General features: G+C 42.8%; 2 protein-coding genes across 4 annotated transcripts in view; both read right to left on the bottom strand.

Annotated features, from left to right (window-relative positions):
- Positions 1 to 1,289: 1,289 nt before the first annotated feature.
- On the bottom strand, positions 1,290 to 11,454 carry LOC109518073 (kinesin-1 heavy chain-like). Of its 2 annotated transcripts, none has more exons than XM_019873689.1 (26): positions 11,024 to 11,454; positions 9,817 to 9,904; positions 9,657 to 9,730; positions 9,448 to 9,552; positions 9,310 to 9,358; positions 8,850 to 8,905; positions 8,074 to 8,161; positions 7,576 to 7,700; positions 7,371 to 7,475; positions 7,004 to 7,149; positions 6,666 to 6,814; positions 6,387 to 6,583; positions 6,084 to 6,152; positions 5,766 to 5,972; positions 5,535 to 5,678; positions 5,033 to 5,221; positions 4,666 to 4,783; positions 4,180 to 4,223; positions 3,980 to 4,089; positions 3,783 to 3,884; positions 3,636 to 3,696; positions 3,108 to 3,179; positions 2,444 to 2,548; positions 1,911 to 2,124; positions 1,699 to 1,807; positions 1,290 to 1,515 (listed from the first exon to the last, which is right to left on the bottom strand). In XM_019873689.1, the coding sequence occupies exons 1-26, from the start codon at positions 11,147 to 11,149 to the stop codon at positions 1,509 to 1,511; spliced, it is 2,859 nt and encodes a 952-aa protein (XP_019729248.1). In that variant the 5' UTR covers positions 11,150 to 11,454; the 3' UTR covers positions 1,290 to 1,508. The 2 variants fall into 2 exon arrangements, with proteins under 2 accessions (XP_019729248.1, XP_019729247.1); XM_019873688.1 differs by having other exon boundaries at positions 4,174 to 4,223; positions 11,024 to 11,453.
- Positions 11,455 to 12,911: 1,457 nt separating this feature from the next.
- The window catches only part of gfod1 (glucose-fructose oxidoreductase domain containing 1), a 16,121-nt gene continuing 9,475 nt past the window's right edge, over positions 12,912 to 19,557 (bottom strand). For both annotated transcript variants that reach the window (XM_019873790.1, XM_019873792.1), the window contains exons 3-4: positions 16,152 to 16,345; positions 12,912 to 16,059 (exon numbers count right to left, since the gene is read on the bottom strand). In XM_019873790.1, coding sequence (XP_019729349.1) covers positions 15,319 to 16,059; positions 16,152 to 16,345 — 935 coding nt within the window. In that variant the 3' untranslated portion in view covers positions 12,912 to 15,318. The remainder of the gene's footprint in view (positions 16,060 to 16,151; positions 16,346 to 19,557) is intronic.

Below are 19,557 nucleotides of genomic sequence, written 5' to 3'. Positions count from 1 at the left end.
ATATCCTTGATGTCCAGGTAGTACTAGTGGGCAAGAAGATGCTCATAAACACCACACAAATTAAAACACCTTACCTGGCGTTTGTTTACCCAGCGTTGATGTTTACGTCGGTTTATTTTGAAAGCAGATTCAGGAGAATTCCGGAACTAGTTTGGCGTGTTTTATTTAACCCAGGATGCAGGTTTGCCGATTCCACATTTCCACGGGTCTGTCATTGTGCAGTGTGCACACTGCAGCTTTACCGTTCGCTCTGTACCTTTCCAGTTCTTTCTCCTTGTTTTTGTTCAGTACCACTGGGGTCGCATCAAATACTTGTCACTGACAGATGACAGGTGATTAGCTGATCTTAGTTACATCGTATGGAGGCGATCCATATTGGAGTTCCTCCTATTTTGGGAAATTTCCATAGCTTTCCATAAAAACTCTGCCTGCAAATGCAAATAGGCTCACGCCTCTTGTCAGGCTGTACAGTGTTTGGCAATCACAACGGGGTGTTTCACATCCAAGCAGGATCATCATGAATGATTCAGCGGACTGATCCGGTAACACGGCAACATCTCCATGGAAAACAGTCAGTCAAAGCATCGAAGTTGGCCTCAGGCAATTGAGTAGCAAATTTGCATAATATCATAAAATGCGAAGACTAAAGAATACACGAGCACTGAGTACAGCATTTTGTTTGACAAAACACGACTGTTTTGTGCAAGAGCGCCCCCTTTCGGCGAAAGGAAGAAAATGACAAGATGTGCACAATTGGCAGTGGACACGAATGGCGTTAATAACTCGTCACGTTTGTTTTGAATTACTACTACCAGTTTTGACACATCAGTTTACAATTAAATCTTACGATTAAACTACTGTCCTGTACAACGAGGTCCAACTAATAGCCACGTGTCATTCGCTAGTCTCATCCCGAACCACGTCTATGTATGCCCTGCAATTGGGTGGCAACCAGTTCAGGGTGTCCCCAGCCTACTGCCCGAAGACAGCTGACATCGGCTAAGAAATAAATGCACACTCACACCACATCATTCCTGTGTAAATATATTATTTCTTTCGTAGAAATAGGGATCAGAGCCCACCAATGAGAATTAGTATTTTGAATTGTGTGAAGTGTTTGTATGACAGTGGTGGTAAACCGAAAAGGCACAGATGTAATTATCATGAACATTAATCAAGCTAATGTGGCTCTGGAAATTGTATTCCACATCCATTTGTTTCCAAATTATGATAACCCATGTTTCATGAAAGCACAATGCACAGGATAATCCAATTATAATGGGACAAAGTTATGGTAACTGTTTAATTCCTTATTGATAATTATGCATGTGGAAACAACTCAGGGCAGTTGGATTTTGAAGGATGGAATGTTTGTACAGAGAAGGGGAAGTTTGAAAGGGTAACTTCCGCAGCCAGCATGTACAGAGACAACACAGTATGTACACATTGATGGAAAAAGAATGAAGTGTCCGAGGTTTTTATCTTCATGCTTTGCAGTGAGCCGACCTTCACGAGCTGTTGGGATAAGAAAGAACACAAATGAAGGAGGGAATAAAAATACACAGGTCGTCTCTCTAGGGATTATTTTGGATCTTTTTCATTACCGACTGCATTTCGAGGCAATCAAAAATGAAAACAAAACAAAGAACGGTTGTGGCTACAGTGACAAATCAATTAAGTATGTTATTCCGCTCTTGCCTGTCATCCCCTTCCTTGATGCCACCATAACTTTGCATGAGGTTCGACCTGTTTCCGTTGGTGTTCAAAAGCGAGGCGCCTGGCAGCTGGCCTGGTCGAATGGGCTTGGCTGCGTTGGATGCAGAGAAAAGATTAGTCATGTTTGACATATTCAGTTGAACATACAGTTTTTCTCAGACCCATGTTCAGTCAACATTTTCTCTCCCACCTACCTATCTGAGCAGAGCCCCTCCTCGCCATGTTTTTGGGCTTGGTGGCCTCCCGAATGCGCTCAACTTCCTCCTCGTGGCGTTTGCGGTCACGTGCGGCGCTCTCTTTGGCCTCCTTCAGAGCATCCTCCAAGGCTTTGATTCGTTCAATTGTGGTCTGCAGGCGCTTTGCCATTTTAGGAATCTCAGAATTGAGGGCAGCATTGTCCTGTAGCAGCTGCATGGAGTCGAGAGCACATATTAATAAGAAAACCATATTACGATCGAGGTGGGACTATTAGTGGGCATTTTGGTCCGCCTAGTGGAAATCTCCTAGTTCATGACATATGGTTACAAGTTGGTCCAACCTTTCAAGTAAATTCACTGCAAAACTGAGTTTGGACAACATGGTGGCGGTGTTGGAATCCATGGGGTCTTTTGAGGACAAAGTGCCACAGGCACACTAGTTTGACAGCTCTTCTTGTTTCTTTTGTCATCTTTGCTGCAACTTGTACATTTTGTTGTCACTGATTTTTTTTTTTTGCGCATGTACATACCAGTTTGTGAGCTTTGGTGAGTTGCTCCAAGTTGTTTTCCAGGTAGCAGATCTTCCGTTTCTGGGCAGCGCTGACCTCTCTTTCTTCTGCGCTCACTTGAGAGTTCTGTATGAAATATATTGAATTTGGACAAATTATATTTTATGGCTTATTTTCCACATCCAGTAATTGTGGCAATACAATCAACATAAATGGTTTATATTTCACAGATATAACAGTTTTAGTGAAATAATGACAGATTTAAGATCATCTCTATTTTCCAAGAAAGCTTGCTTTGCCTCGGCTTTGTTAGTCGTATCGAGCCTAAGCCGGTAGAGTTGATGGATCGGAGCTAAAGGCCCAAGTTCCTATTTACAGCTGCCACCTTTGAAGAATCTGATGCCCTACTTAGCAGAAACTCTGTTGTGCGCTCCAGATTCATTAACTTTTCATCACGGTGCAATTTAAATGGAGCATATTTGGGGCATGCAGGAGCACAAATATATATGGGGCTTCAATGTCTCATTAGAGGTGAAAATGTGGGTTTGGTATCATATCGGAAAGGAAATGAGAAATATGTGGTTGCAGACGACCACAGTGGAGGCAGTTATAGTAACCATATCATAGTTTAGAATAATACTTCATTTTTTATGGGTGAAACAAACCCTATGTTATGTCCACTGACCTTTTTGACTTTTATGACTAAGTCTTGGACAAAAAGTCTTCTGAGGTTGTGAAGCGTCTGCAGCTCCCGACCCTGTTTCAGACAAAGATGAAAAGAAAAGCGCTTTAATTGATGCAGATGAAAAGCACGGTCGATATAATCGTTGTAATTTCGTGGCAAGCAAACATGTAATTAACCCGCTGCGTTGGCTTTAGGAGAGAAAGAGTAAAAAATGTGTGGCGGCTAGAAGTTGAGTCAGCAGTTTCACATCTTATCCCGTTGTAAAAATTACTGAGTCATTTTGTTTGCTTCACGTTTCCTTTTCACTTTGTGTTTGCTATTAAAGTGATTAAAACGATGTTTGGAAATTGTCGTGAATTGTGACCATCTAGCTCCTTGGAGCTATGGTACAAAAAGTCTTGAAACAATGAACAGTTGGACACAAAGGTTGCAGAAGGTCAAAAGAAGTTCCTGTACAAAGGTTCTAGTGTATTTTAGGCTCATCCTGAAATGTCACCCCCATGTCCAATTCCGCGAAGCATAACTTACCACTGTTTCCTCCAGTCCCCTCAGGTCCTGCTTTGTCTGCTCCCGTTTGTCCTGCAGCTCCCTTATCAGAGTAACATCAACGATATCATCAAAACAAAAGTAAGAGCAATTCAGTGATGACGATGGAGAGAGGGAGAGAGACGTTACGTGAGCTCTTGTAGCTGGCGACTCTTCTCTTGTTCCACTGCCTTGAGCTTCTCATGCTCAACTCGCCACCTCTCCTGTTCCAGCATGATCTCCTGGTTTTGACTGCACGCGTATCATCAAGCAGCATTCAGCATGGGGGGGCATTCAATCGTGTTCAGACGAGGTGTAGATGAGAGAAGTGAAGGTGGTTTTCTTACTCCTGGAGCTCGGTAATGAGCTTTTCCTTGCTGTCCAGCTCGTCTCTCAGGTTGCTGATCTGTCTTTGGTGGGCCTCTCTGTGGGACAGGATCTGCTTCTCCACGGCTTCCTAGACAGAATCAAACATACAACGGCTCATCCTCACAGTTGAGCACATATGACAGTCGTCAGGGAGGTCTTCGTGAAAGCATACCTTCACCTCGTTGGCGGACTGGATCTCATTTTCCACCATATTAACCCTCTCTGGCGGAAAGAAAAATATTGTGTAAAATATATTTAATACACATTTTTGGTTACCTTATCGAATTTTTCTTATCCGCTTTTCCAAATAAAGTATAAAAATAATGTTTGCTGTCATAAAAGTATTTCTAAAAAGGAGTAGAAGTTAAATACAAAAAAAAGCAAAAAAAATAAAATAAATAAATAAATTTAGATTCATTACTTGAAGAGGAAGTGAAGTCAAAACATTTTTGTTCAATAATACTTTCTATTTTCCATTTTGCAACTTGTCGACGACTGAAAATGACATCACAGTTGCTTATAGAACATAATGTAAAGAAAATGTTTGACTTCCCCTTCAAGATTAGTGTTACAAAAATATGCCAAATAAAATATGAGTTAAGTAATCATGGAATGATATCTTTACAGACCAAAGACATTTAAATACAGTCCGCGTTGTGCTCACCTTGAGCTCTGATCCTGACTATTTCTTCATTAAGAGAGTCCACATTTTCCTCCAACTGTCTTTTCTTTTGCTCAACGTTCTGAAGACAGTCTGTCAGGGATTTTATTTTCGCTTCGTACTGCCCACAGACAGGCACAAGCAAAAACACAACACACGAAAAGAACTGTAAACACAAACTCAGAGAAATGAAGTGACAGTACTTTGAAATCCACAATGCAGAAAAAAATGTCAGCCAGTTGAGTCGCAACGGGATCCTCAACTATCACGAAGAATAATGAGAATAACGGGAGTAATTGGTCATAACGCCGCATATGTCCCCGGCACTGACAACCCTCACAGCACAACTGATGACAGGTTGACGAGTTACCTGAGAAATGCGAAGTTGGCAGGCCGTTAACTCCCGCTCAGTCCCCTCCATCTTCTGGGTGCTGTCAGCTTGGGAGCTCTCTAGATGTTTGTTGCGTTTCACCAGCGTTTTTACCTCCGACTTCATTTTACTGATGTAAAGTCGAACCATCGTGAACTCCTCGTCTTTGACACCGCTGCTCTCGTGCTGCTGGTGGGCCACATATATACCTTTCAGATGTATGCAAAAAAAAAAAAAAAAAAACATGCAATTCCTGTTCTGACATTACTTTTGGTATATAAACAATGGTCAGTTGAGGATGTGGAAGTAATAAAAATGAAAAAAAGTCTTAAATGAAACATTTTTTTTTCTTCTGGTCAGGACATTTGATATTTGGCCACATGTTGCGAGGGAGATCGGTTCATAGGGTTCAATCAAAATCCAGTCGGCAAATAGCAACATAAAAAAAAAAAACATTCTCGGTGCCCTGTCATTTTGGATTCAGTTCAACTTTACTTGTTACCTTAATGTCATTGCTGCCCACCGCCAAGCCTATCTCTGTTAGGTCCTTTAGTAACGATGACATCATTTCTGCCACCCTTTTTTTTTGGTGGTTGGTTATCTCCTTCAGCTTCTGGAGCTCGCAGTCAATCGAGGCCAAAGAACTCTGGCGAGGACATAAAAACCAGACTGGCAATTGGATCCGTTTCAGTCATTATCTCCACAGTCGCCATAGAGATGATGAACTACGTACAGATTTCTCATTCAGTTCCTCACTCAGGGCCTCAAACTCCTGCGTTTTGTTCTCCACCTCCTGGCTTTTGAGGTCGTAGTTCACAGCAAGCTCTTCCAGGGCCTGCAGCACCTCCTTCACCTCTTCCTTGGAAGCTTCATTCTCTGTCAACAGCCGTTTCAGCTCTGTCTGTAAACTGTCATGGTCCCGCCGGGAAGAGGCGAGGAGCTTAACGCAAGCAAGAAGCAGAGAAGAAAAAGTTTGCATTGCTTGCTTATGTTTGCTTGTGCAGTGTTAGACAATCAGGGATGTTGATAAGAGGCGAGAGTGGGTGGTCACCTCCTCCTGGTCCAACATTTGCTGCTTAAATGCCTCCACCATTTGAGAGTGTTGATTAATCTCTTCGTCCTGGAAGGATGAACGGACAAGATGATCACTGCTAATTTTGTAACCAAAGTGTCCAAAAGAGACATCTGCTGGCCAAAAAAAAATCAAGTATCTTTAGACGAGTGGACCATTACAAAGCCCGTGACTTCAAAATGTTTAATTTGGTTTATTTCATTTCATGGGTTCTGATTTGTGACATGACATGCATAGCGTATATTAATATCCATAACTTTCCAATTTTAGAGAATCAATGACCTTGTCATCCAGCTCCTTATAGAGTTTGGCCATCTCCGCTTCGTAATGTCCCGTCTCAGCCGGCGTGAGTTTGACACTAGGAAGGCTGATTGGCGCTGGCGATGCTTCTGTCTTATCATTGGGAACAGCGTCTGCAGCCTTGGCCTCCTCCTTAGCCTTTTCCTTGTCAAACTGTTCCTCTACTGGCACGGTCTCTCCTGTTACAAGCAGCAGACACGCATGTAGCACACCGTCGTATAGCTTCGAGTCCAATTCAAAGTCAAATTGAAATCTTCTCACCCTTCCTCCAGCGGTTGATTTCCGTTTCTAGCCAGGTTACGCTGGTTCTCAGCACCTTGTTCTTCTCTTTCTCTTTTTCATACTTGCTTTTCCACTGCTCTGCCGTCAGCTCCATGTTCAGCGTCACGGTGTTCTTGATGGTCTTGGCCCTGGTCACACAGAAAGGCGACAAACGAGCATTTTTAGGTCAGCGCCGATGCAGAGCTTACAGAGAGGCTCGCCGTATGTTCACAGTGAAATACCGAAACACAAAAGAAATTGAGTTGCTGCCAAAGGACGAATATAGATAGCATAATTGTTGAAGAAAAATGGCATGAAAACCAAATAAAATGGCGTACCTTTGTCCAAACAGCAGAGTAGACCTGGTCTCGGCATCATTAAAGGATGAAGGTGAACAGCAGATGACCATGGTGGTCCGACAGTTTCCTCCAAGGGAGTCCTGCAGGATCCTGGTCATTTTACTGTCTCTGTATGGCACATAGTTCTGGGCAAAGATTCGGAAAGAAAGAATTTCTTTGGCTATCGCTGGGATACTTGACCAAAAGGAGGTGGTAAACACACATTTGTTAAAAGGGGCATCGTCAGTGGCTAAACAACCCAAACAAAACATGACTCGAGATCAACATTGCGCTAAATGATGCACGAGCAGTGAACACAACTGCAGCTAAAAAAAAACAAAAACAAAAACCTGGAAGACTGTCTTACTGAGCCCTCAGCCAGTGCCGAAATAACATTTCCGAGTGACGACAGAGACTTGTTGATCATCTTGGCTTCATCCAGCACTGTACCCTCCGCTCCAGTTTTACCCACCTGGGAAAAGCAACACAACAAGCCATCAGAATGAGCTCCACGAAAGGATTCAAGTTCACATAACGTGGGGACAGAATGATGAGAAGAAAGACGTTCCTACTTTTTCACTCCCAGCCAGATCCACAAGGTAGAGTTTGCTGGTGAGTTTCTGCTCCGTCTGAGTGTGCTCCTGCTTGATGTTGATTTGGAAGATGCTGTGACTCCTCGAACTGTGCTCATTCATGTCTGAGAAACGCACAAAGGCGCGCACGGGGGAATAACATCAATGGTATTTTGTTGTCATGATTATAATGTGAGGGTACCGACCCCTGATTGATCCATTCAGAAGTGTGTATAATATGAAAACGCTATTTAACGATATAGCACAAAAATGGCAATTGCCAACTGAAATGATGACAGCACTTAAATTGCTCATTTTTCTTCACCGGGTGTCTATAATTACAAACACCACATGACTTGAGCCATCCTTCATCAAGAGCCAAGCCTACTTTACTGCAGTTCTGCACTAAAATCCCTTATCTGGTGAGGAGCAGTCAGGAGACCCGGTGAGGTCGAACCCATGAGCGGCAAGAGCACCGCACCCGGCACACAGACTCACTTGTGACAGCCACGCTTCTGTTGTTTTTGCCTTCATCAATGGCGTCCATGACTTCGTCGGGACTGCACACGAAGCGCTCGGTACAACCCTGGGGACAAACGCACATCACAAGGCAGGGGGAGGCGTGTTGAGGAGCCTCTTTAGAGGGCTGGCTTGACAGAAAAGCACTTATTGGTATCAAGGATCATGAACACCAAGTATTGACGAATACAGATACAGCCAAGCAATGCTGTATATGGATGTACAGTCAAGTGTGGACCAGCAGTATCACTTCATATTCATATATTGTACCCTTTGCCACTCTGCACTCTCGGTAATATTTATATGATTATAATGCTTATTTTCTTTCCATCTATTCTACACAACATACTGCATAATGCCCATTAACATTACTACATAGGGAAGGACCAGTGGATCTTTGTGTGGTGAACAGTAGCTCATGAAAGTGTGTACACCCCTCACTGTTTGGTCAATATTTGATATGATGTTTTTTTTTTTTTTGTGCAATGTAAATTAATCAGTGTGCAAAGTGGATAACAGTGTCAATGCACTGTCCCCTCAACGTAACTCAACATACAGCTACTAATGTTTCATGACTAGATGTTTGTTTAGTAACAGCGTTTGTTTGTAGTAGTTTGTTTGTTTTTGACTAAATCGTTTGTCGGACAGTATACGCACAATATATAAAATATATGAGTACACCAATGTACAAAGGCACAAGGTTTGATGTTTTAATTACTTTTGTTCCCACGGCAATCATTTTGCACACGTTTTACCTTTACATAGGGCACCCTATTTTTGTCCTCGTGGACCGAAAGGTTGGTCTTTGTTACTGTGGAATAAGAAAAAAATGTCACAGCACAATCAAACTCATTGAATTTGGCCAAAAATGGGTAACCACGATATGGAAAGCTGTTTTAAGCATGTATTCTTGATCCTTGATCTCACAACTTAAGGTCCACGTGCCACTCTTTGGCTCTCGTAAAGTGACGAATGCAACAAAGTAATTTACTAGTCGGGTTTAATTGCATGCTAAATGTGACACTCGTAGTGAAAAAAGAAATGAAGGTAATTAGAAGGACATACAGAAGTTGTCCAAGTAGTGCAGCAGTCATTCTACTCGAGAGCTGAATAGTCATACGAGAAAAGTGTACTCGTCCATGGACCCTAACGTGGATCCCAAGGGTCCCAAATAAATGCTCAAAAGGCTTCAGATAAGCCATAAGTCATTCATACCATCCAGCAAGTCTTTGATTTTGTCCAGGTATATTTCGAAATAAGAAACCTAAAAATCAAACGACATCTCATGAGATATGATCCCCCATCCACCCAAAAAGTTCAACAGCTTAATTCTTGATGAAATGGATGACCTACTTTGATGTGAAACTCCAGGTTCTCATCCATGGAATAAATATAATTAAAGATGTCTCCCACGATCCTGGGAATGATTCCCATCATGTCGCCATCGTGGAGTTTGCCCTTCGGCAGAAAGATTGAAAGAAAGAAAGACAGGCGACATAACAGGCAATACAGTCTGTATGCAATGTTGCAGCCGAAATAAACATCTTGGTGTAGAGCATTACCTCCATTGTGTGTGTTTTACCAGAGGATGTCTGTCCGTAGGCAAATATCGTGCCATTGTAGCCCCCAAGGACATCTTCGCTCATCAAGACCATTTGTTATCGAGGTTAACGCTTGTACTTTGCGTATGCATCCCAATACAACCTTTGCGTGTCATCTTACCTTTGACAATTTTCTGAGCCACAGCGTTGTAGAATTGCACCTGAGTAGTATTGGACTGGAACACGCGGTCAAAGTAGTAGGGTTTGCCCTGTAAACAATAGTCATGCATGCATGCATGTACATGTTGCAGTGGATGTCAGCTTTTTTCTTATATGTCACATAAAAAAAGATCACGATGTATGAGAGCAGACACATCCACAGGTGAGTCAGGTGAGCAAAATAATAATTCGGGTCAGACTTTTAAATAGACGCATGAAGGTAAAAGCAGTGAAATAAAAAAAAATGAGACAGAAAACTAAAGAATAGATACGTTATTCGAATCACCAATCAATAGCCTCTTTATATAAAAAGTGTCCTAGGGGGAATTTAGACTGGCCAGTGACTCAACAAATATGATATCCCAAAGCAAAGCATTCCAAAAGTGTGGCCCATAACAACACATCGACTGTACTGTTGATGAAACTTTCAGCTTTCGCCAGCAGCTCAGACACACTGTGGTACCAAACCTGACTGATAGCATTCACGGTGCATTTACATTTTTAATTATTGGTAAAAAGGAGGGAGACAGCATGTAATGTGGTTTAATCATAGGATTTAGTTACATATGTAGCATGATGATTGGCTGGCGTAGAGCTCAGCATGTTTCCCCAGTTCTTGTCCACTGTCAGCTAGGAAAGGGTCCAGCTCATCCAAGACGTTAACGAGGACAGTCGTTATAGAAAATAAATGCACGCACAGTACGGTAATTTCGTAAGTGAACTTGATTGTTTTAGGGAGGGTAACATGACCAAATGATTGCATGGGGCTTAAAATAGAACCATGGGGAACACCAACGTGGATATAAGACCATCATTTTAATATCTTACAGTCAAATATCCAACTTAAGGGCACTTCAGGTGGTTTAAAAGGACATTGGGGTATACTTAGCTGCAATCAATTAGAGCAAAAACGAATCAGTGGAGATCAAGCAAGCTGTTGGCAGAAGTCACATTTGCTAGCTAAGCCAACATTTTAAAAGAGAACCTTTGACTATGAGGCAGATATATTGGGTGTTGGTAGTAATTTTTCCACAGCTTTGTTTGAGATAGATAGATAGATAGATAGATAGATAGATAGATAGATAGATAGATAGATAGATAGATAGATAGATGAAATAGTAATATCAAGTCTGACGAGCAAAGAGGTTTGAATAGTGTCACCTACTCACCGCAATATGCACACAGTCCTCCCCTTGAAACTTTGGGATATATTTGTCTCCACGGGCGACCTCGGATTTATTCAGCGGCCTGAAGCGACACACCACCTTGATACTGCACTCCGCCGGGTCAGCCATCTCCACCGCCTTGGAAGGAGGAAGAGCGCCGTGTTGCAATTACTGCTGAGAGGAGGCCGCAGCCCTACAGCACAGCTCACGGAAAACGTCCTGCCTGAATCTCGGCAACTAGTCCTTTGTAAGTGGACATCAATAAATAAAGAAAAAAAAAATCCACAACAATGATGCAGATGCAGGCTGTATCCAATGAGGGGAATCGGCGCTGCACTCGTTTGGAATGGACACAAATGCAGCAGTGAACAGGGTGGGATCCTACTGTAAAATGTTGGAAGTCACAGGAAGTCACAGGGTGTGAGGATCATGAGATTCAACCTCATTTTCCATTGAGGAGCTCAATGGTTGCGACAGCTATTAATAGATGATATTAAAAACAACTGCAACGATATTGTTTCATGCTCATCTTCAGTCCAGTAGGTGGACCTTTAGTAAAACAAGTGTATATGTTTGTAGATGAGTCTAAGAATGACATACCTGTATAGTCACATGATCCGCAAGAATAGTCAAGTCATTGTCTAAACATGGAATGACACAATAGGCCTTTTTCAAACACCCGCCGGTGGTATGCATCAAGCACGAGATAGCTGCTGGAATGGATTGATTTTCCTCTATTTTCTATGACCAGAATTCATGGAACAAAGTAATTTTTGTCGCGGGCCGTTTGGGAGTTACGTGCTCCCTCGGAGGGCCATGACGACAGTCAAACCGAATACAGTCAATGTTTCGGTACAGATTTTAGCAAGGATCATGGTAGTCGACACACCTGATTTGCTTCACGGGCCACTTAAAAGGACGTGGGAGGTCGGATCTGGCCCTCGGGCCTAGAGTTTGACACTGTACCCTATACGAGTACTAGCAAATGACTAATTTTATGCAGCGTTGGCATACACACATTATAAATCCACCGTATAAAGGAGTGATTATGTTTATGCTAAAACACAGTCAGCGTTATCTTTTTTTCTTGTGTGAACGGACGTATTGAAATGTTCAGTCAGTATATTTATATAGACCAAAGCATATTATAAAAAACATTATATATATATATATTTGATAAGAAAAATGAAACCCCAGAATATACCTCAACAAAGATAGTGAGATCAAGTACCATTGTTTTTGGTCAATTCATTCAGTTTGAACCAAACGCCGTACAGGTGCAGTATTAAAAGTAGCCACTAGAGGTAAGCAGAGTCCATCAAATTTTTTGACACCATCTCATTCCACTTTATTCTGTTCCTGAATCGTATATGATTTGGTGGATTTAATTGCATTTTTTTAAAAAACTCAATTTATACCAATAGCAAGATTATTTTTATGGAGAGCAATTATTTTGCATAAGAGACCACTATTTCAAAAAAAATGCATGCAACTGTAATAACGACAGCACAGTGGATATTTGTTTATGTCTATTAAAACATTAAAACATGGCGGATGTTCATTTTTACGCACTTGTCAAATTAGCAAGGGTTACCTAGGTTACTTGATGGGGGTAGTGTGACTATGTGTGTGTAAGAGGGGGATAAACCAACAAGGCTTTTAGTTGCTAAGTAACAGTCTCTGCCCCAAAAGATTTCTTTTGAGGTTGGTTGTGTTCTAAATGTACAAGGCGAACCCTTTCTCAACACATCTACATTGCATTGCATGAAGGCAAAGTTGTAAAGCCTCATTTAACCACGACGGCGGCTCATTGCAACTGCATGGATGAGGCAATTGGAAGCTTAAACCTGTGTGAATGAACGTGTAAAAAGCACAGGCGTTCAAGAGCAGGGTGTTTCAAACAATTCTATTTTATAGACGGGAAATATAGGGCCCAGCTTATACTGTCCCACATCCTGTACACTGCATGGCGATCCATGAATTTTCAGCAGCATACAGCAAACAAACAATAAATACCTGGCAACACTCATGAAAACAGAATGCAGTTTGTCTTTTTTTTAACAAATAAAATACATAAAGCCTGTTTTAATTTAGACAACATTGTTCCTTTGATAATATAACCATATGCACAGACACAGTTAAAAATGTCGTTTTAAGAAAATGAAACCACACAGAGGAAGCGAGGTGCATAAAAAAAAGTAACATTTTCAGTTTGTGAGTAAAAAAAAAAAATGATGCTTCATAGTTTGGCTGATGTTTTGGTAAATTTTAGATGAGTCACATGCCAACTAGAAACCATCCTGCAATCTTTGTTTAAAAAATAAATAAAAATAAAATCCCCAAAATGTCCAATCCAGTATATCTGTTGATAGAAAGCTTTCAATTTTACATTATTGTACAGTCTGAATGTCACATGACGTGGACTGTTCAATCTTAAATTGGAATTCCTAAAAATAACCCAACTGTATACACCGTGTGCATTTGGTCACTCCAGTGACATGGAGAAATATTAAGACTTCCGTACGTTCTTATTTGAAAAGTAAAAGTGAAAATGTGCAGTCTGCTTGATCACATCATGGAAACGAGGGCAGTAAATCCCCGATACAAAAACCACACGCTCATGCACACACATCTTGAAATGTTTTTTTTTTTTAAAAGGGGTCAAGAGATGTGTACAATTTTCAGCAGCATCAACCGTCTTGAGTCAAATAGGAAACGATTTTATATGAATTCGGGCCTTTTTACAAAACATTTAAAGAGCATAAATAAGATTGGTTGCAAATTGGCAAAATGGTTAAATGCCACCTTGTGCATTTTGCCTCGACTGCTTCAAGCGGCGTTTGATCAGTAATACGATTCACACATTCGACGAAATTCTTCACGCTCACCTCATCAAGTCGGAGTCCTTAATTTTGTCTATGTTACAAGAGATTTTTGTTGCAAAGAACATTTTCATTGGAAGACTGCCAGTCAGTGACGTCTAGAATCTTGGTTGATGGGGAAAGAGTCCTGAGACATGATTCCAAGCCAATGAATCGCATGAAGCAATCCTGATAGAGCTCCCAAAAACTATTTTGCCATTCACATTTCTCCGGAAGACAAGGCAGCAGAGCAAATTGAATACCTTCGACATTTCATGAATGCGATGCATAAACCAGTGTACTTGACCATGAACCTAACTCCCGATCCACCAGACAGTACCATAACGCTACTGTACTTCAGTGCAACAGTGTGAATTTTTTTTTTTTTGCCTTACTGACCAGCTAGCATTCCATTGCACCTGTTAAATAGGTTGTATCAAAACCGCACAATGATACTTTCTTGCGGCGTATTAACCGCTGAATTCAAAACACAGTGGAACCTCGAATGTGGAGCGATGTATCAAATGTAAACTCAAATTTCTAAAAGAAATACACTTCGCGTTCAGTTGCATAAAAATAAAAAGTTAAATAATGCCAATTGTGGCACTGGAATTCGCTCCCTGGGTAACGCAAGTCTGTTCTGGCTGCTCACAGTACGGCAATAAAACTTGTACGGTGAATCCTGAAAGAAATGTATTGAATTTCCATGATTTGCGATGGAATTTTTTTCCCCTAAATTTGAACCAGCAACTATAAATACAGTGTGATCACATCTTCGTCTAAAAAACAAAAACAAATCGGATTCAGGCACGATATATAGGATTGGGCATTTCAATCTGCATTGTAAATCCGGCCAAAAACTCGCAGACGACATCTTGCACGAGCAACATGGAGGTTAAAGCTCACTAGAATAACCACCGGCCCAACTATTGATTCCTCCCTGTCTTGCGTCACCCAAACAAAGGACGAATAGAACACAGACAGCGAGAAGCCGCCTGAAGCACATTCACATGGTAAACCTTGAAAGTAGCAACATTACAGCACCGCTGTGCTTGTATCTGTCAGGCTATCGTCCTTCCTTGGCTGTTCTCACACAATGTCACAAGTGTGCTTTGTTGTTTTTCATCCCACTTCGGGAGACGACAAGCGCAATACCCCTTTGGTAATGGACGGCGCAGTAACAGTATTCGTACTCAGATCAAGGACGGGCTCTCGCATGAATCAAGATTTGATCACAAAAGAACTGCTTATCTTAGTCTGCCGAGGCAAAGGCGGAAACACTCTCTCGTCGGAGTTGATCCGGCCGGGCAAAGCAACAATACGGATTGGACAGCACCAAACATACTATTGAGGTCTTGAACGACAGATAAGGACAGCGGCGCGTCTTAAGGTGGAGATGGATCCTTTTCCTCGGAATGGTAGGCAAGCAGCTGGATCCTAACAGTAGAGCGACATCCGACTCCGACGCATCGCCTCGCTGATTAAATAAGCCGGGCTGACTTCCGGTTCCTCGGTCATCACCGCAATGTTCTGCCACTCCCCGCATCGGTTGGATTTCTTGATGGTGTCCACCACGCAGAGAGCATAGAGACAATCCTCAAAGGTGGCCGCCATCGTCAGAGGCCTGCCGTCCCACGTCCGCCGATCGTCCTGGTCCTGAAAGGCCTGACGAACGGCCTGGATCATTCGGATCATTCCGGTCAGGTATGGAGAGGGGATGTCACTGAAGGCTTTGTCGGGTAACGAAGCCTTTTCGAGAGGTGTCGTGTCTTTGAGGAGAAGTTCAGGGCCCGCCCCGGCCCCTCCTCCGCCATTGTTCTTCTGCCCGTACAAGTCGGTCCCCATGACCGATAACCTCCCCACGGTTCCGACGATGATCACTTCTTGTCGGAATTCTCCGGGGACGTTGAAGTTGAGGGTGACGGTGCAGCAGGCCCCTCCTTCCAGCACCATCTGGAAGGTGCAGAAGTCGTCGCTGGTGATCTGCCGGATGCCTCGGATGTGGTCCGTCTGTTTGACGAAGGTCTTGAGGAAGCCGTGGACCTTCGCCGCGCGTTGGCCCGTCAGGAACGTGAGCAGGTCGATGATGTAACTGCCGACCGAGTGCAGGCCGCCACCGCCCATGAGGTCATCGCAGCTCCAGTTGTATTTCTTCCCGAGTAGGCTGCCACTGTGGACCTTAAAACAAAGCCGAAACACGTATTTTAACACCGTAAACCTTTGATTAGCTCCAAACCCCCCCCCAAGAAAAAAAATATTTTTGATCCTACCTGCGCCTCACAAACCAGAAGCTCCCCGATGTAGCCTTCCTCCAACAGCTCCTTCATTCGAACAAAGGCTGGCAAGAAGCGGAGGACGTTTGCCATAATGCTCAGCAACTTTGGGTAGTACTGGGCGGCGGACATCATTCGGAAGGCATCCAACGGCGTGGCCGTCCTATCGCAAATCACGTTCTTTCCGATACCTGCACAGAAGAGCGCCGTTTGGCAGTTTGTTTGAAAAAGTGACAAGTTTTATTACCCGGAAAAATTCTCGGTCAAGATTTGCGAATAGTTTGTTAAACGTCGTCACGTACAGTAGCTGATTCTCAGTCGGTGCGATTCGTTGTGAACGTGAAACTTCCCGTTCTAATCTGTCATTAGAAGCAATTGTCCAAGCACGGAAACTAATCCCTTTGACCCAGATCTGAGGTATCAAAAGAGAGAACCGACCCAGCAGCCCTCCAACCACCAACCAACTCTCACAGACACACAAAACACACACAACTGTGTTCTCAATCCATTTCCCTTGGTTAGCAAAGCACACAAAGACGCATTAATTTGGATCACGCCCTTCTGCTACGAGCCCTTCGGTGAACTTTTCTCACTTTTACCGAGTGGGAAGAACTGCTTGAAGGCTTATCAGCAAACCACATCCAAACCCAAAACACAAATACATTCATGCATCCTTTAAAAAAATAAAATAAAACACCAGTCAAAGCCGTACAGACTAGTCAGTCTGGTTAGGTTAAAAAAAAAGAAGGCAATGTGGAGCGTGTTGTGATCCTTCCCGAAACATTTTTGGCGGTGAGGGCCTGTTTCGAAGGCTGCTGCTGTCACTACGCTGCCATTAGATTTGATGACGGAACGTGACAAACTACCGTCGTGGTCGTCCGGCAACCTTAATGGGGTGAGAGCCAGAGGGGTGGGGTGGGAAAGTTGGGAAAAAAAACAAAAACAAAACTCAGCACTGGATTCCAGAGATTTACAATGATGACTACAATTTCCCAAATGTGCGCCTAACTGCAGCTGTTTATTGCACATCATGGTTTTGTGTGAATTCACGAAACAGTTTCTATTTGCTGGACAAGCTCAAAAGTCAAACGGAGTCCGACTTTGGCGACACCTAAAAATGGTGGACTTGTTTCAAGGGAAGCTGCGGAATCAAAGCCACAAGGGAGAGCAGCTGCGTCATTCTCAGTAAAGGCTGACGCTGCAGTCAAGCGCTTCTCTCCGTTGGCTTCCATCCGTACCACCTGGGTCTCTGTGCGTGGCTGCCATGCATCCTTCCCGCACACTAATATTCGGCGGTCCGAATCCAGGACGAGGTGACATCATACGCTTGGTGAGTGTGTGACAGAGGGACGTGCGTTTGCGCTCATACCTCAAGCAATTGCGCGCGTGCCTATTGTTGAAGGAGGACGGATCGGAAGTGCAGGAAGCGCAGGTTGAGCCCTTCACTGTGGAGAGGTTATCATATGGCATAACAGTCATTACCGCTCATTATTTATTGATCATTGGACCGGCATAGAACCAACCATCGACGTGAGTCAATTCATGTGACTCTGATTTAAAAAAAAAAAAAAGATAAATAGACTGTCTTCCCAAACGCATCCCTGATGCAACAAAAGGTGGAAATGACCACAATTTGGCACACGCCTCCATTAACTGCTTTACTCGTATCGTTTTTCTCCCGATGCTCTTCCCAGAAGGGCTTATCTTCCATATCAGAGTGTTATTTAAGTCTGCATAGCAAATGCAGGGGGGAAATTGCAGGCTGGATTAGAGTCTTAATCACAAAGCTCTGCGGCGCATCGTAAACACAGTTGGTAAGATCATTGGTTCCCTCTCCTCTCCACTTCCCCCTGAACATCTACAGCATCCCTCCGACCATAACGGAGATATTGAGGTCTCAAGATTTACGCCATCACTTTTGAATGGCTTTAAAACAAGGGGAAAAAATGCTCAAACAGCTTTCCGGAAATCACTTTTGAATGGCTTTAAAACAAGGGGAAAAAAAATGGCTCAAACAGCTTTCCGGATGAAGATCCTTAACTGTCAGCACATCTTTTAATGGATTTGATTTTTATATCTTGGGAGGAGGAAATAACCCATTTAGGGTTAATGCACTATTTTATTGTGATGAAAAGTTTTTATATCTTGGGAGGAGGAAATAACCCATTTAGTAATGCACTATTTTATTGTGATGAAAAATAACAGTAAGTAACCTTGGGCATTCTCATTCCAAATATTTCAACAGCGATGTCATCATTCCAGAATGCATCTGCTTTTTGTATTCAGCAATCCAACGTGATGAGAGCCTACCGGTGGAATGTGATAACGCGATTCTGTATTTTTCTTTCAAATTACAGTGTTAGATATTGAGAAGCATGGATTTACAGCCATTTGGTGCATTCACTGAAATACAAATTTAAATTGTAACCCCAGAAAGACCCTTTTTAAATGACCATGACAATATGTCACTCTAATGTACTTTTATCCGATGATCAAATGCGGATCTTGCGGCACAGAAATGAAGTGCGACCTTGGTTGACATCTAATACAGCATGTGAAGAAGCTGTTTGGCGTGCAGACAAACCAGGACAGCTCATCTTGCAGGCGTTGACCCCAAATTTAATTTGTCTTGACTCAATTACAAAGCCAGGAGGGAACAACCCAGAGGAACAACATGAAATACACCTGCGACGGATGCAAAATAAAATGACAAAGTAAGCGTCTAAAATCCCAAACTGAACAACATAATAATAAAATGAAGTATGCAACACCCCAAACCGTGCGCACGCAATCTGACACACTTCGAAAGACACGCTTTACATCGTCTATCTGAAGCTCCAATCGCGCACACAACCAAGGATGAACGATGAAGGGCATTCGCTCTCACTCAGCCGGCTTTCCCCCGTCAGCTAATGCCCTCGATTTGCTTGATTAGCATTCCTAAAAGTGCTGCCATTAACCCCTGCACCAACCCTGTTCACTGAAAGACGACGGTGAAATGACTAGTGACCAGCCTACTCGCGTCTAATGGGTGCACTGAAAGCAAACTGTCGCGTGGTAATAGCCGTGCGCTCCGCACGTTGTAAACAACACCATTGGGCTACATTTTATCGAATCAAGTGAAACCGTCCAAATACCCCATGACAATTATTCACTGTTGGCAAGCCAATGAGCCTCATGTGAAGGTGGTTTTGTTATGCTGAATAATTTAACCCACTGAATAAAGTCATTTATGGAACACGGGTTCATGATTGTGTACATGCTAGATGGATGGTGTCGATGCTTTGCTGATTATTCTTTGTTTATAAAGATAACGAGAGTATTTGTTGTGCTGACCTCCAGATAGATAGTGGAAGATTATTGCAGTGGATTGAGTGGTGTCATTTTTTGTGTGTGTGTGTGG

The sequence above is a fragment of the Hippocampus comes genome, unplaced genomic scaffold (assembly GCF_001891065.2).
Source record: "Hippocampus comes isolate QL1 unplaced genomic scaffold, H_comes_QL1_v1.1 scaffold126, whole genome shotgun sequence".
In the NCBI taxonomy this organism is placed as follows: Eukaryota; Metazoa; Chordata; class Actinopteri; order Syngnathiformes; family Syngnathidae; genus Hippocampus; species Hippocampus comes.
The sequence above is the reverse complement of the archived record's forward strand: the minus strand, read 5'-3'. Positions and strand labels throughout refer to the sequence as shown.